This window comes from Pteropus alecto, unplaced genomic scaffold (genome assembly GCF_000325575.1).
Source record: "Pteropus alecto unplaced genomic scaffold, ASM32557v1 scaffold920, whole genome shotgun sequence".
NCBI lineage: Eukaryota > Metazoa > Chordata > Mammalia > Chiroptera > Pteropodidae > Pteropus > Pteropus alecto.
Window position 1 is genome coordinate 561,203 of NW_006429596.1, and position 12,181 is coordinate 573,383.

A 12,181-nucleotide genomic window follows, 5' to 3' on the forward strand; every position below is an offset into this window, starting at 1 on the left:
TGAGAGCCAATCCCCGAGCAGGACCGTGGAGCCTGGCCGTTTCTGCGCAGGCGCAAGCTTGCCCCATGCCGCCTCTTTAGCACCCCATTCCTCCTCCAGGGCGGGTCCGACTAGCAGCTCCATTTTACAGCACAGCATGAGGCCACGGAGCTTACAAAGTGAAGGCTTGGCAAGACCACCCTAACTGTGCAGGTCAGGGAAAGATGCATGCCAGGTACATACAGCTCACCTTGAGGGCTGTGCATCCTTGCCCACCTCCTTCCAAGGAAACAGCATCTGAACTCCAGGGCCCGTCCTGCTTTGTCCCAGGAGGGGCCAGAGTGCCACTTGAACAGCCCAGGCCCCAGTTGGGGCCACTGCTTGAACAGTCACTTTAAGTTTCTCATTTTCTGAGAATTGCAAAGGCAGGATGTGAGGGAGGTGTGGAGGAATCCTGGGTCCTGGCCCGCCCACCCCAGGCATCTCACCCAGTTGGGGCAGAAACCATGTGAATGGGAAAGGCTAGCGATCCTTCCTTGTGGCCCCAAACAGAAAAGGAGCAGCCAATCAAGAGACCCAGACCAGGATTACGAATGAGGCAATTTATTAACTCGGCATCATTTGTTCTAATGCTTCTTGTTGGCAGCTGCCACCTGTGGAAAAAGATGGAAGAGTAATTAAAATCTGCAACGAGGTCTGCGATCTGGCACTCTGTAATAGCTGCCCCCTGCACACGGGACACCAGGCATGCTGGTGCATCGTCTCTCACACCTATTCATCTGTCTAACCCTGAGTCCCAGGTTCCTCCCATTTTACAGAAGCCTGAACTGGGACTCAAGGAGAGGAGCACAGGAGTGGGATTCCAACAGAGCCCACTGCCCTGTCATCCGGAGTGATGTCCATGCCAGGCCCTGCTCTGGAAAAGCTCACCTCTCCTCCTTCCAGGCCACCTCCGACACCGAGGACTGAAACCTTCTATTCCTTTCTGACACTTGACAAAGTGACTAAACACGCCAAGGCTCCCCAACAATAGGGGTTCTCGCTGCTATAGCTCACTGGATCCTCACCACCCTCTGAGGTAGGCAATAGTAGATCACTCTAGACAGGGAGACTGGCTCCAGCTGAATCAACCCTGCCCGAGTGTCTGCCACTCAGTCATCTGGATGGAGACCTGAGTTTTGAGCCAGCCAGCCTTCTCTATCCTATGCTCAGTAAGCATGAAGGAGGAAACAGGCAGCCACAATCTGTGGAAGGCTGGCCTGAGAAGAGGGAGTCATGTTCAGGAATAAGCCCTGCATGAGGAGCAGCCCAGTGGCACCCCAGGCCTAGGTTCCCTTCACCTCCGCACCTTCATTTCCATCCAGTTCCAACAAGACATCAAATGCTTTCTCCTGCTTGATGCTCAGGAAGCCCTCCCCTGTCCTCCCACCTCCACCAGCCTGGGCTGTACCTTCCAGGGGAGGAACTTCTGATCTGATGAAGCCCAGGCTCAGAGAACACCCAGACAGTGACGAAGGGACCCAGTCCCAGCCTGAAGCCGGGTCTCACCTGTCCGGCGATTCTGTCCAGATCCCTCTGTCCCTGAGGTGTCAGTTTGCGGCCCCTGGGGAATAGAAGGGCCACATAGGTTCGGTGAGTACAGGCTTTCAACCCCTCCCTGCTAGGCACCCCCTGGATGTGAGCCAGGCTTCCCAAAAATGCACCTGGCCACAGGTCCACATGCTGCCAGTGAGTCCCACTGCTGCATTCTAACAAGCTGGGGGCAGGAATGGGAGCCCCCCTGGGAGCTGACGGGGTGTCGTTTGTGCAAGCATTAGATCAAAAGCCCCCAAAAAATCAATTGGGAAAAGTTAACGAGCAGGCTAATGAAAGTGGACAGTCACTAAATTACCTTCCTGGAGCTCACTAGGCAGTTAGCCAGAGGTCCGGGTGAGGCCCTTGGCTGTTGGCTTTTCTGTAGAAGCCCCTACTCACTCGAGGGGCAGGTGCGGGCTGTGCAGGGACTGACCTGGCACCTCTCTGCATGGGAGGAGTAAGATGGTCCTCGCCAACTTCATTACAGGTAGTCTGGCCCCAAGGCTCCTCCATCAGCCCCCTTTCCCAGCTTCCCCCCTCCCTTGCTCACCCGTCCTGGTCCTTTTCCACCATTTTCAGCCCCTCGAGGGCTTGGAGGACCCGGCGGGCCACACTCTTGGAGCCTCTGCTGAAGTGGCTAGGCATGACACCATTTCTCTGTCGTCCTCCATATATCTTGGTCATGGAGCCAACCCCAGCGCCGCCCCGGAGGTACAGGTGCCGTGCTGTGGAAGCTGGATGGGGTGTGAGGGAGACTTGAGGGCCCTTCTCAGGCGGACTCCCCTCCACAACTGAGGGAAGGGCCTCGCTGAAGGTCACACATATACAGTTGTGTGTGGAAGCTAATCTCTCTTTTATAGTCAGGGAAAATGAACATATACACAGATACCCAGCAGCTGACCCCCACCCCTCCCTGGCCAAGCCACGTTGCACCCTGGGCCCGGCCTAGGAGACAGGGACACCCAGGCAGTGGATGGACGGCCACGGCCATGTAAATGGGTGGGGAGTCCCCCTCCGGGCAGACCTTCTTGGCTGTTAATGGTCTAGTTGTAGTGCTGTGAAGCTGGATCCAAGGGGTCTGTGGGTATAGCCTAGAAATGTTTAAGCCACAACTGTCCCCCATCTCCATGTATCTAAGGGGCAGGGAAGTGGAGCCCCGAGGAGCTCATGAGCAATAGGGGGACAGAGCCGACATCCTAACCTGCAGTGTGCATCAACCCCTCTGTGGATACAGGGCTTCTTGTCCCTAGACTGGCTTAGGCCAAGTCCCTGGTCCACCCCAGCCAGCCTTCTTGGAAGAGCTCACACTTCTGTTTCTGTGGAGTTCTTGCCTGCCAGGCTTTGTGCCACCTGCTTTTTGCATTCTCTCCTCAGAGATATTAAAACAGCCTTAGGAGCTGGCCTGATGGTGTGGCCTTGGCAAATCACTTACCCTCATCTGAGAACCAAGAGTAACGATCCCTCAGACATGGGTTATTGTGAACATGTCACATGCGAATGTGTCAAATGCTGTTTCCTTTACAGAAAAGGAAACAGGATTCAGAGTGTACTCACTGGCTTTGTGTCACACAGCTCTGGAGGGACAGTTCCTCCAGACTGCTCTAGTTTTCTATCTCATGGGGCCACTGAGCTTTGAAGGAATTGGGGCCAAGGTGCCCAGACTTCAGTCATCACATGGCCCTGCCTAGTTGGCAGCTCAAAGGTGGGGAGACTCTGGGCTTCCCTGGGGCTTCCCGAGACCAGCATGGGGAGTAAGAGCCAGGTGCCGGGCCATGGCCACGACCATGACCATGGCGCTGCAGCCCTCTGATCATCTCCAGATACAGCGAGGGGCCAACAGCACACCCTCTCTAGGGTCTCACTGCCTCCAGCCTCTGCTCACTTAAAAGCTACTCTCCTTGGTTCTTTTTATCCCAACCTTCCTCCTCATTCTACCCACTATATACCACTATTTTATCCCTCTTCCAGGCATTAAGCCCCCACCCCCTGCCAAGATGAAGAGACTCCCAATCTTTCTACCAGGAGAGTGACATTACTGGAAACCCTCACCCTTTTAAGACCAGCACAAATACCCAACACCTACAACCACCCCTCCTGTGCCCGTTCCTGGCCATGCCCTGGCCCTGGGTAGAGATCTGCTCTCTTACTCAGACCGTACCCAGGGCCGGGGAGAGGGCATCCTAAGGAAGGCCGTAAGACAAACACTCCTGAGTACACAGATGCAAGAGGCTGCACACCAGAAATGGGACACCCAAACTTGGTCTCGCTGTGCTGGGACCAGCACTCAGACACGTCCCAGCCTGGGCTTGATATGGAAAGGGGTGGCCAAGCCCCGAGTAGAGAGTTTGAGTTTCAACACTGATGCTCATCAACTGTGACAATCTGCCCACCTTTCAGGAGGTTCGGTGACGGTGCTGAAGGGGACAGCTTACCTAAATCTTGAGCAGTGACTGGCAGAGAATAAAGTCCAGTAAAGCCTATTAGTTTCTTCAAAGGAGTACGGTGGGTTTAAATTTTTTTTTAAGGCCGTATAAAATGACCTTGTGCGCTCTCAGATATTATGAGGGAGAGGAAGGGGAAGCTTTAATGGTCAAAATACTGAGCTCTACAAAGCACTGATCCCTTTTTCACCCTCCTCTCCTCAGCCTTTGGGGCTCAGGCTCCAGTCCCACCTTGTGAAGTTGTGAGCACACAAATCCAAGCCCTCCAGCTTGTTTATGAGGGCCATAGAGAGCCAGGTAGACCAAGCAACACTTCCACAGCTCAGCATCTCAACTGCTGCTTTTAGGTTCATTCTGGCCTCATTCTGACCTACTGACTTGTTAAATCAGGGAAGGAAGCCTCCCAGATGCATTTTGCCCCTGACCCTTCTCTCTAAATTTCTAAGGGAAAAACCACTTCCCTAACCAGCTCCTGCAATGCCTCCCAGGCCTCATTCCTTGCACTGACAAGGCATGATGAGTTGGGTGCTCAGTTCTGTGCAGGGGGAGGACCAGCCTGTCCTATAATAAAATGCACTCAGGTGTCTTAACTCAGCAGCTGTGCATCCTAACAAGACACAGTAGATTCTCACCTCCCTCCCAAGCAGGCCCTTTTGAGAATCCAGAGATTGAGAGGCTTGTCCAGGGCCACACTGCACCAACTGGTCTTCCCTTGACACCACTCCCCCGCTTAAGGCAGGTTCCTTTCTAGCCCTTCTTCATCCGTCACCCTCCACTACTGCCTGGTGACTCCTTACTCCTACAGCTCTGCCCCTCTTCCCGACTATTCTTAGGAGGGTCCTGCTCTCTTTATCCCCCATGTCCACTCCACATTGGCTCCTACATGACTCCAGACTTTACCACTGCCCACCGATTGCTACCACTACTGCACTGGGCTTTAACTCCCAGAGGGGGCGAAACAAGCCAAGCCCCATAACCCGATAAGGGAAAAAGCAAATACAGCACAGACCCTGCTTTGGGAGTCAGTCTGCCAAACGCTCCCAGGGTCACTCCACCTATCTGTGCCTGTTTCCTCTTTGGTCAATGAATGTCTCTTATGACTCAACTTGTCCAGACTATAAGCTGACCGCCAAATTAGTGGGAGCACTATTGATTAGACTGGCAAACTTTTCCTGTAAGGGGCCAGACAGTGAATATCTTAGGCTCTGTAAGCCATAGTCTGTCACAACTGCAACTCTGCCTCTGCTGAGGATGTGTCCCCAACAAAAACGTACACAGCAGACCTTGCTCTAGAACCATCATGCTATGCCAACAGGGCAGATGGGAAAGTGCAGTCAAAAAGAGAGCTTTGGAAACCCCAAGGGAGAGCAGGAGGGCAGGCAGAGGACACACCCCAGTGTGAGATGTTGGGGAGGAGGCATAGTGGGTAGAAAGAGGCCACAGCAAATGAACATGACCCAGGGACTGCACCCCATTTTCTGTCACTCTCTCCCCATCTAAAAAAAAAAAAATTATGAAATGCTGCCGAGGTCAGAGATGGAGGCCCCCTGCCCTTAGTAACGACAAGGATGGGGTGGACTGTGGCACCACTAGCTGACAGACCAAAATGTCCCTTAATCTCCCCAACATCAACTATAAAACAAAAAGCACCAGACCTGTTTGAGAGGTTTTTGATAGGTGCAGATTAAACAAAATATGTACATTCACTTGACCAAATGGGAAAAGCTATTAGATTCTTCGCCCAACCTTAGACCCAAAGCTGGCCTTGAGAGGTTTTCGATAGGTGCAGATTAAACAAAATATGTATATTCACTTGACCAAATGGGAAAAGCTATCAGATTCTTCGCCCAACCTTAGACCCAAAGCTGGCCTGACCGAATGACTCTTGGGGGCACTGCCAAAGAAATTCAGAACCAGGCAGCCTCGCTTCTCAAGATGGGTGATGGGGTGGTCGTGTCGTCCAGACTTCATCACTGTTGCGTAACCAGGGAAGTCAGGTCAACTTCTCTTTGCCAGCCCCATTTCCTTTCTAAATGCACAGTGGTGGGTGGGTAGATGTGCCATCCATGCTTTCTGCCTCAGAGTTGACCTTTTTGTCCTCAGGGGTAAGAGGCTGTGGTTGAGTTATGTTGGCACCCTAGTCATGTCTACGGCCTGATAGAGGGGACTCCACAGACATTGAGGCATGAGGGTGCTATCAGTCCACAAAGTACGTGTTCTGAAGTGCTGGGCAACTTGTACCAAAGCCAGCTCTTCTCAAGTTCATTATGAAATTCTGTCAATTTCCAAACTCTGCTTCTCACTGCACAGGAAGAAAGCTGAAGACTGGAAAGGCATAATCACCCCTCCATTCCCAAGTTAAGCTTTCATGGAGGTGACAGTTTGGAGAAACTTGAAATGTCAACAAGTGAGAACTAGCACTGTGCAGTCAGGGGCTACACTTGCAACAACCCTCCCAAGTTGTTATTACTGAAGATTAAGAAGAGACGGGGCTGGTAAGTGGTGTGACCTTAAGGTTTTCTTCTGATCATTTGGGACGTGTCAAGATTTAGAGCAAGGAGTGACCTGGCCAGATCCCCTGCCACTTAGGAACAGCTTGCTAGAGACAGAGCTACTGCGATGATCTGAACAATAAATAGAACAGCCGACTTTTCCTCAGTGGCTACTCTGCAACAGGCAGGCACTTTAAAGCAGTTTAACTGTAATCCACATTGGTGCAATCATTAGCCCCCTTTCAGAAATGGGGAAACAAGAAGCACAGACAGATGGAGATCATGCAATTAAGTGGTAAAGAATTGAACCCAGGGAGTCTAGACCCCATGGATATAGAAAGGATAATGCCTGTCTCTAAAACAAGCCACTTCTAAGCAAAATATGAACACTCAAGTGTCCCTGAGTTTCCCTCAAGGCTCGGAGGAAGCCACAGGTCCTCACACAAACCTCTTACAAAAGAAACAGATTCAAAGTGTGAAGTTACTGAATGTCACAAGCAGCATGCAATGACAGAGTCAAAGGTTTCTCCTCTCTGGCTATCTTGGAGACGCAAGGAGGAGCTCACAGTGGGGACAGGAGGTGCAGTCTGCACCAGGAGTCACCCAGTTTCCTACTACCTAGCTAAAGGCCCCAGTTTCTTACCAGCTCGTGTGTAGAACCAGTTCTCATCGTAGGGAGCAAGCTCTTTATGCTTGGCCAGCTTGACCGTGTCCACCCATTCAGGGACTTTCAGCTTCCCGGACCTGGGACCAAGACAGTCAGAAAGGCACAATTCAGAGTCTCCACAACTCCTTCATCCCCCAAATCCCCTTCCCTCAACGTGACTATCGGTTAACAGAGACCAGTATGTCCCAGAATATAAACACAGAAACACAAACGTGATCCGGGCCTCGGAGGCAGCAAGGGGAGTCTTCACACACTGAGATCTCCAATGTCTCCCCCACCAGAAGAGGGCACTGCGGACCCCGACGGGTCAGGCAAAGACCACAGCCCCCATCCACTTTGAAACCCAGTCCCCACTCACTTTTTGAGGAAGGCAGCCAGAGCTCTGACGAACTCCTGTTGATTCACGTCTTTTACAGTAACTCCAGGCATCTGCAAGGAGGACCAAGCATGTGAACACGAAACTGATGGGGACGACAGTGCCCGCCGCCCGCCCCTGACTTCCCAAGGCCCTACTTCTACAACGGGCCCGTATGGCCCCGGCGCCTGTGGGTCCTAGGGTTCACCGACGCCCACGGTCTCTGTGGGCCGCACAAGCACAGCCTGCCCACGTTTGTGGAGACACTGTAGGACCCCAGCCCGATTCTGGGGGCTCCCCGCGCTCCCTGTTGCCCACTAGCCCGTCTCGGTTACCGCGCCACCCCGGCATGTCCGGGCCTGCTGCTCGCACGTGGCTGCGGCTGCAGGGGGCGGGGCCGCCCCGCGCAGACACCCCGGAGCCCCTAGACACGCGTTTGGAGATGGGGAATCGGGAACCGACGCCCCGCGCCCAGCCTGAACCGGACCAACCACCTTACCGTGCGGCCTCCGCGCTGCCAGCCAGGGAAAAGGGAGCAACGGGGTTTCCCGGGCGCACAAATCGGGCGTCGGGTCTCGCGAGAGTTCCGAGCGATCGCGAGAGCACGGTTAGACCAGGAGGCTCCGCCTCTCTCAGGGCGAATGTGGCTTCCGCCGAGATGGGAGGTGTGTGATGAAGGGGCGGGAAGGCAAAGGGAAAAGCTAGGGACACTAACGGGGAGGCCTGTTTTTCCCCCGCCCTCCCTCCTCCGGTAGCGTAAAAGAGTAGAGAATTCCTCTCTTGAGCTGGGGGGGATCTGGTTTCGTTTGTTGATTGGAGCTAGAACAGAAGCGGAGGAGACTGACGACGGAAGTTACGGAGAAGTCGGGTGGGCAGGAACGAGACGTCTCCCACCCCTTTCCGCGTAGAAGTGGTTTTTCTGGCCGGAAGTGGGGGTAATAAGGGCGGAACTGGGCTGGGGAACCCAGGGGAAGTTCAAGGAAGAAATGTGCCCACCATCTTTCCTCTTTCGACCGCCTGTACTCGCGAAAATAGGAGACGGAAGCCACACCCTTCTTAGGGCGGAAATTGCTTCACCCAGGCCGGGTGAACAGAGTGGGAATGAGGCCTTGGAGGCAGGGAGGAAATAAGGGCGGGACAAAGAGGCAGAGGCGGGACTTTGGGAGAAGTTCAGCTCCGATTCCTAGTGCTCGGATCCGTTGCCCAGCCCTTAGGCTTTTATTGCCCATTGATGTTTATGTCATTGACTTGTGCAGCTTTAGCCCGTCCACTTGCTCTCTTGAGTCTTCAGTCTTTCCATTAAGAAAAAGGGGAAAAAAATCTAAATGAAAACACCGAGATCCTGAGTATCTGCCTTTTAAAAAAAGTGACTGCTTCGGTACGTGGTGCATCACTTTAATTCTATCAACAATTTTTTGCGTGCCTACTCTGTGCCAGGCAAAGGTAAACTTTATATAATATTACATGTACGATCTAGGTTAATCCTTATAAGGGTCAAGAGCAAGAGGGACACACTTAGGATCTGCTAAAATTGTTAACTTTCTGCAAAAATGGAAACATTTAAATGTGTGTAGCTATTTTCTGATGTTTAAAAGACTGACAATTTAAAACAGAGGGAACAAAACAATATTATTAATAAGCCAATATGTTATATTAACATCTGTTATAATTAAAACCAACTGTCTTAAAAAGAGACAAAAGTTGGTTCAGGCTGCTGTAACAATACTATAGACTAAGTGGCTTGTAAATAACAAATTTATGTCTCACAGTTATGGAGTTAGGGAAGTCCAAAATCAAAGCACCAGCAGATTTGCTATCTGGCAAGGGCCTGCTTCCTGGTTCACAGACAGCCATCTTTTTGCCGTGTCCTCACAGGGCAGAAAGGCAGTGAGGAAGCTCTTTGGGGAATATTTTATAAGGGCATTAATCCTATTTATGAGGACTCTACCGTCAAGATTTAATCATCTCCTAAAAGCACCACCTCCAAATACCATTGCATTGGTGATTAGGTTTCAACTATTAATTTGTGAGGGTGGACACAAACATTCAGTCTATAACAGCAGCCATGATTCTAGCATGATAATATCATGTATTTAAGTTAGGGGCTTTATAGTCATGTAGAATGTTGTCAAAACCTATTTTATGTTGTTTTTAAAACTTGAGAATAGTTTTAGTGTCTCAGATTGTTCCCTTCTCCAGCATTGACGTGTTGAATTTGTTTTTGTATGCATGTATAACTCTAAATGTCTATATGCTTGGGTATTTATATTCAATTTTTATACATTTCTGATGTACATTTCTAGTATCAATGCTGGATCATTTAAACTGAATTCACTTGAGTCGATTCAATAAATATTTCTTAAGAGAAATAAAGAAGAGCTCTTCAGAGGAACTGTGTAGTGCCCCACCAAAGGAAGAGACAGAGTTAATATAGGATTTGGGGAAGGATGAAACTTAGGCAAAATTTATATTAAGGAGAGCTCTGATGGATTCAGGGCAAAGCAGACTCTATGTAATGGAGCCAACATCATGCCTGAGTTGAGAAGCAGACACAGGGTCCTGTTTCCTTGGAAAGTACAGGGTTAAGAAAAATGTGTAATATTATCTCCAGAAACTGACTTTTGAAATTCTGCACCTGAGTTGGAAATCAGGACTACTTCTCTGGTCATCAAAGTGATTTAGACCTGCCAGGCAAGAGTGAGATGTCCCATTCTCACTACTGTTGCAATTTCAAAGAGCAAACTTTCTGACAGTCTATGATTTTAGATAACATGGTTCCTCAGCACTGTGTCCTTGGTGTTAACTTGTATAGATGTTAGTTTTTACAGGTTCATAATCCTAACAACTCTGTGAGGTGGTTACAGACCAGGCAACTGAGGATTAAAGAGTCAAGTCACTTGACCAAAGACAAGGTTCAAGTCTGAGCTGAGATTTGAATCTACAACTGATGACTGCTCAAGCCCTTTCAGTAACTCTATCAACAGAGACTTTAAAAATGGTCTGAGCCTGTGGTATATCCAGACAAAGGGATGCTATTCAGTGCTAAAAAGAAAGGAGCAATAGGGCTGTGAAAAGACAGGGAGAAGCTTAAATGCATACTGCTAAATGAAAGAAGCCAATCTTAAAAGGCATATTGCATGATTTCAACTATGTAATATGCTGAAAAAAAGCTAAGGAAACAAAAAGATAAGTGGTTGCCAGGAGTGGGGAGGGAAGGATGAATAGGTGGAGCACAGAGAAATTTCAGGGCAGTGAAACTATTCTGTGTGATACTATAATGGTGGATACCATTAGAATGTACAACACCAAGAGTGAACCCTAACTGTGGACTTTGGGTAATAATGACGTGTCAATGTAGGTTCCTTAGTTGGAACAAATGTACCCCTCCGGTGTGGAATGTTGATAACTGGGGAGGCTGTGCATGTGTGGGGCAGGGGGAATACAGGAACTCTCTGTATCGTCCTCTGTACCGTCCTCTCATTTTTGTTGTGAAAACTAAAACTGCACTAAAAAATAAACTTTAAAAAATGGTTTGAGGGCAGGAAGTTGCTTATGTTTTGATAAGGGAGAGAGGCGGCATTAGAGTGCATTAACTTTGTTGGAAAAAAATAAAAACAGTTCCTAAGGAATCAGACAGAATGTGTTTAGTCATTTATTCTGAGCCCCCAGAGAGGAATTGGATGCAAGTCCTGGCCCCTGTGAATACTTATTCTTGGAGGGGGAGACATAGTTGGACATAGGCACAGCTCAGGGTGATCAGGCAAAGGGCCCCTAAGGAATGTAGAGAACTCTGCTGGAGGGGCTTCTCAGAGACATTATTTTAAGTCAAATGGAAAAGGATGAATCTTGCTTTTGGGAAGAGCTCAGGATCTCATGAGGGTCTATCAGAGCATGTATCTATTGGAATATATGTTGGGGGCTGTAGACTCAGCTACACAATGGGACAGGAGTACTGAATGAAGACTACATGGATCAGGCAATCAGGATCTGAGTAGAAACTGGATGGAGATGGGTGGTATGATATCAGTTCTACATTGGACAAGGGGTGTGGTCAGAAGTGGAGCAGATTCACATAGGACTGAAGTGAAGGGAGTGTGGATTCCCAAAGGGAATGGGAAATGAGCTCCTGAAGTTAAACTTGGGTGGCTGTGTAGGAGGAATCTTGTTTGTAAAAAGAGGAGCAGGGATGGTGCTCCAAATTTGAGATCTCATTGGTTATTTCTGCAGAACGTCAAGATGGTACATGAAAGAGGCTTAGGATAAGGATGTCCTTTTGGACCTGGGCAACACCTTTCCTTCCTCTGCAATGAGAAATAGAAAAAGGGGTGGCATATTAAATAGTGCTCACAGTCCATTCGCTGCAATCTTGTCAGAAGTCAGGAGCCCATTGGCTTTTCACAACCACAGGTGAAGGTTGCTGCACCCGAAGAGGTAGTGACATAGGAGTATGAGCAATTTTTAAATCTACCCTTTTCTCCAAAGCTGACCTCTGTAGAGCCTACACCCCCACTCCCTCTGGCACCAATGAGATGACCTCATGATTTGATAGACAAGTAGGCCTCGCCAGTGGTGTGAAAAGCCCTGCTAGGTCCGGCAATTAGGGGAGGTGGGTTTCAGAGACATGAGAAAGACCTGTAAGAGGGGCCTCCCCTAGCTCTTTCCCCTACTCTCC

At 49.9% G+C, this 12,181-nt stretch overlaps 1 protein-coding gene across 2 annotated transcripts; it reads right to left on the minus strand.

Moving 5' to 3' along the window:
• Positions 1-566: 566 nt before the first annotated feature.
• On the minus strand, positions 567-8,138 carry RPS19 (ribosomal protein S19). 2 transcript variants are annotated; one of them, XM_006903875.3, is made up of 6 exons: positions 8,009-8,138; positions 7,513-7,583; positions 7,131-7,231; positions 2,105-2,288; positions 1,528-1,582; positions 567-632 (listed from the first exon to the last, which is right to left on the minus strand). In XM_006903875.3, the coding sequence occupies exons 2-6, from the start codon at positions 7,581-7,583 to the stop codon at positions 606-608; spliced, it is 438 nt and encodes a 145-aa protein (XP_006903937.1). In that variant the 5' UTR covers positions 8,009-8,138; the 3' UTR covers positions 567-605. The 2 variants fall into 2 exon arrangements, with proteins under 2 accessions (XP_006903937.1, XP_006903938.1); XM_006903876.3 differs by lacking the exon at positions 8,009-8,138 and adding an exon at positions 7,668-7,782.
• Between the last annotated feature and the right edge of the window lie 4,043 nt (positions 8,139-12,181).